Source organism: Sinocyclocheilus rhinocerous, unplaced genomic scaffold, assembly GCF_001515625.1.
Source record: "Sinocyclocheilus rhinocerous isolate Xijiao unplaced genomic scaffold, SAMN03320098_v1.1 scaffold1163, whole genome shotgun sequence".
Taxonomy (NCBI): Eukaryota; Metazoa; Chordata; class Actinopteri; order Cypriniformes; family Cyprinidae; genus Sinocyclocheilus; species Sinocyclocheilus rhinocerous.
In genome coordinates this window covers 237,611-241,880 of record NW_015642328.1, presented here as the reverse complement: position 1 = coordinate 241,880, position 4,270 = coordinate 237,611, and the positions used below count along the sequence as shown (strand labels likewise).

Sequence of the window (4,270 nt, the reverse complement as noted above, 5' to 3'; positions counted from 1 at the left end):
CCAAGATGATCGACAAAGTAGTCCGTGTGACATCAGTGGTTCAACTGTAAAGTTACGAAGCTACGAGAATACTTTTTTGCGCAAAGAAAACAAAAATAACGACTTTATTCCACATTTTCGAGACGTCATATTTCATCAAAAATATCTTAAATTGTGTTCCGAAGATGAACGAAGGTCTTACGGGTTTCGAACAACACAAAGGTGAGTAATTAATGACAGAATTTTCATTTTTGGGTGAACTAACCCTTTAAAGTGTGTGTGTGTGTGTGTGTGTGTGTGTGTGTGTGAAATTGTATTCTTCTTCTTGACATACTTCTCATATTTGAATGGTTTAATCTGACTTGTCAATTGTTTTTTTGTTTTTGTTTTTTAAGAAGGGCACTTGTTACATGTAGCATTATCAGCATTTTATTGGACAATGCAAGCAATCAAATAACAGACCGCTTCCTTGTAAAATCAAGTGACCGATTTACGAGACCTGGCAAAAAATAAATAAATCTGAATTCAAAAATGTTTAAAGGGTTAGTTCACCTAAAAATGAAAATTCTGTCATTAATTACTCACCCTCATGTCATTCCAAACCCGGCCGTAAGACCTACATTCATCTTTGGAACAAAAATTAAGATATTTTTTATGAAATCCGAGAGCTTTCTGACCCTGCATACACTCTTAAAAATAAAGGTGCTTAAAAGGTTCTTCACAGCGATGCCATAGAAGAACCATTTTTGGTTCCACAAAGAACCATTCAGTCAATTCTGAATTATAATATGAAGAACCTTATTTCGCCACAAAGAACATTTTGTTAAACAGAAAGGTTCTTCAGATGTTAAAGGTTCTTTATGGAACCATTTAGACAAATAGGTTCTTCTATGGCATCGTGAAGCACCTTTATTTTTAAGAGTGTAGACAGCAACGGAACTAACATGTTCAAGGCCCAGAAAGGTTGTAAGGACATCGATAAAATAGTCCATGTGACATCAGTGATTCAACCGAAATTAATGAAGCGAGAATACTTTTTGTGCGCAAAGAAAACAAAAATAATGACTTTATTCAATATTTCTTCTCTTCTGTGTCAGTCTTCGATGCGCGTTCACCATGACTTATGAAAGCTCTCAGATTTCATCAAAAATATTTTAATTTGTGTTCTGAAGATGAACGAAGGTCTTACGGATTTCAACCGACATGAGGGTGCGAATTTATGACATAATTTTCATTTTTGGTAGAACTAACCCTTTAATTCAGATGCAGCACAAACCCTTCCTAGAGCTGGCCGTCCGGCCAAACTGAGCTATCGGGGGAGAAGAGCCTTGGTGAGAGAGGTAAAGAAGAACCCAAAGATCACTGTGGCTGAGCTCCAGAGATGCAGTCGGGAGATGGGAGAAAGTTGTAGAAAGTCAACCATCACTGCAGCCCTCCACCAGTCGGGGCTTTATGGCAGAGTGGCCCGACGGAAGCCTCTCCTCAGTTCAAGACACATGAAAGCCCGCATGGAGTTTGCTAAAAAAACACCTGAAGGACTCCAAGATGGTGAGAAATAAGATTCTCTGGTCTGATGAGACCAAGATAGAACTTTTTGGCCTTAATTCTAAGCGGTATGTGTGGAGAAAACCAGGCACCTGTCCAATACAGTCCCAACAGTGAAGCATGGTGGTGGCAGCATCATGCTGTGGGGGTGTTTTTCAGCTGCAGGGACAGGACGACTGGTTGCAATCGAGGGAAAGATGAATGCGGCCAAGTACAGGGATATCCTGGACGAAAACCTTCTCCAGAGTGCTCAGGACCTCAGACTGGAACTAAGGTTTACCTTCCAACAAGACAATGACCCTAAGCACACAGCTAAAATAACGAAGGAGTGGCTTCACAACAACTCTGTGACTGTTCTTGAATGGCCCAGCCAGAGCCCTGACTTAAACTCAATTGAGCATCTCTGGAGAGACCTAAAAATGGCTGTCCACCAACGTTTACCATCCAACCTGACAGAACTGGAGTGGATCTGCAAGAGGGAATGGCAGAGGATCCCCAAATCCATGTGTGAAAAACTTGTTGCATCTTTCCCAAAAAGCCTCATGGCTGTATTAGATCAAAAGGGTGCTTCTACTAAATACTGAGCATTTTTCAGTTTTTCTTTTTTAATAAATTTGCAAAAATGTCAACAATTCTGTGTTTTTCTGTCAATATGGGGTGCTGTGTGTACATTAATGAGGAAAAAAAATTAACTTAAATGATTTTAGCAAATGGCTGCAATATAACAAAGAGTGAAAAATTTAAGGGGGTCTGAATACTTTCCGTACCCACTGTACATGATGAATGGAGGATTGTTTACATTGTGTATTTTTGCTCCCATATGCTTTCAGGTAGCGTTTGCATTAATGCACATTATCTGTGTTCTCTCCTCAGTCCCTCAGGGAGTGATTCAGAACTGTCAGTCTTCGATGCGCGTTCACCATGACTTATGAAAGCTCTCAGATTTCATCAAAAATATTTTAATTTGTGTTCTGAAGATGAACGAAGGTCTTACGGATTTCAACCGACATGAGGGTGCGAATTTATGACATAATTTTCATTTTTGGTAGAACTAACCCTTTAATTCAGATGCAGCACAATTCTTGTTTTCTGTTTTTTGTCTGGGTTACTTTCATCTCTCATTATGAGTAAACCAGAAAAGCCATAATCATCCATTGGGTTTGTGGTTATGCTTCATGATTGAATATGGAAAACTTGACAATATTTTCACTCTTAGAAAATTTTTAGAAAAAAGATTTTCTAAAAGCCAGCCTAACAGATTTAAACCGATTATTTCAGACAGCTCTTGTCTGTTTGAGACTATTTGAAACTATAGGGACATTTCATCTTTGCAGCATCAACAACTGGAATTTAAACATTTTAAGCAGATTTCTAAATGCTTAAACATGGTGTGGTGCTTTTGAATGGATTTTGTATGTCATTGTTTACATTGTGTATTTTTGCTCCCATATGCTTTCAGGTAGCGTTTGCATTAATGCACATTATCTGTGTTCTCTCCTCAGTCCCTCAGGGAGTGATTCAGAACGGAGCTCGAATGATGAGCCAGGGCCTCTTCCCAGGAATCCGACCCCTTCCCATCAACCCCATTGTCAGCAGGACAGCCGCTGTCAGGTCAGTCCTGTCCCTCTGGTCACTTTCAGCCCATTACCCGACTTATTACATGATTGACAGGTTTATCAGCCAATCAGAATCATGCTTACACTGCAGTGCTTTGGCTCATATCTTACCTCTCCCTTTGACTCTCTTAAGTCTGGCTGCTCTGTTCCTCACATTTCATTAGATCAGAGCAGCCAGGTCATTGCAGACATCAGCGCAAAGTCCTATCCGGGCTAAGGCCCCACTCTTGCATGCATGATGTGACATGAATAATTGATCACAAACACTTAAGTTTTTTTAATGGCATGACCAAACACACAGACTTGATTGTCTTGCAGTGAAACATTCATAAGCTGGGCCTCAGAAGCAGGCCACCCCTCAGGTACTGCATGCTAGTGTCAATGCACTGCAAAATCTACACGAAATGTCCCCTCAGCTGAAGGTAAATGGGCTCAGGCTCTGGCCCGGTCACAGAATCAAGCATTCCAAGCTCTGCTGCAGCTCAATGAAAGATGTGTTATGTACTAAAAGGATAGAATTAGAACATAGTGCTCAGAAAGGTGGAAAAACAAAAGAATCACCAGTTAAAAGAGAGGGGTGTGCAATATGTATCAATGTCACTTTTTACCCCATTGTGACATTCGTCTGTATTTTAAAAATGTCTGTGTCCAAAATGTCCGAGTCCGAGTCAAAGTACCCTAAGTCTAGTGTTCAATGGATTGTTTAACATCATACCAATTGTTCAGCTGATGAAACGTCTTTCTGAAATTGTTTTTTTTTTTAAACAAAATTCAAAACCTCCATAAAACAGTTTTAAAAGTTGTGAAAAGACTTCTTTAGAATCATTTAATCATCATAAATGAAAGGGAATAAAACATCGTTTTGCATATATGTAATGAGAGTTGCATAAAATATTTAGGATTTGTAGAACAGTTAATATTTTTGGCACTGGACATCATTTTAATGACAATTAAGCACATTTCCCCCTACTTTCCTTTCCTCATTGTGGTGGTCAATTTACTTTAAAAAATTCTGTAGCTTGTATTGTGTGTGTGTGTATATATATATATATATATACAGTGGGTACGGAGAGTATTCAGACCCCCTTAAATTTTTCACTCTTTGTTATATTGCAGCCATTTGCTAAAAT

The 4,270-nt window shown here is 39.1% G+C and overlaps 1 protein-coding gene across 5 annotated transcripts in view; it reads left to right on the top strand.

Moving 5' to 3' along the window:
- LOC107755777 (forkhead box protein N3-like) overlaps positions 1-4,270 on the top strand; it is a 109,370-nt gene that overhangs the window by 100,414 nt on the left and 4,686 nt on the right. For all 5 annotated transcript variants that reach the window (XM_016572678.1, XM_016572679.1, XM_016572680.1 and 2 more), the window contains exon 5: positions 3,027-3,135. In XM_016572678.1, the coding sequence (XP_016428164.1) occupies positions 3,027-3,135 (109 nt within the window). The remainder of the gene's footprint in view (positions 1-3,026; positions 3,136-4,270) is intronic.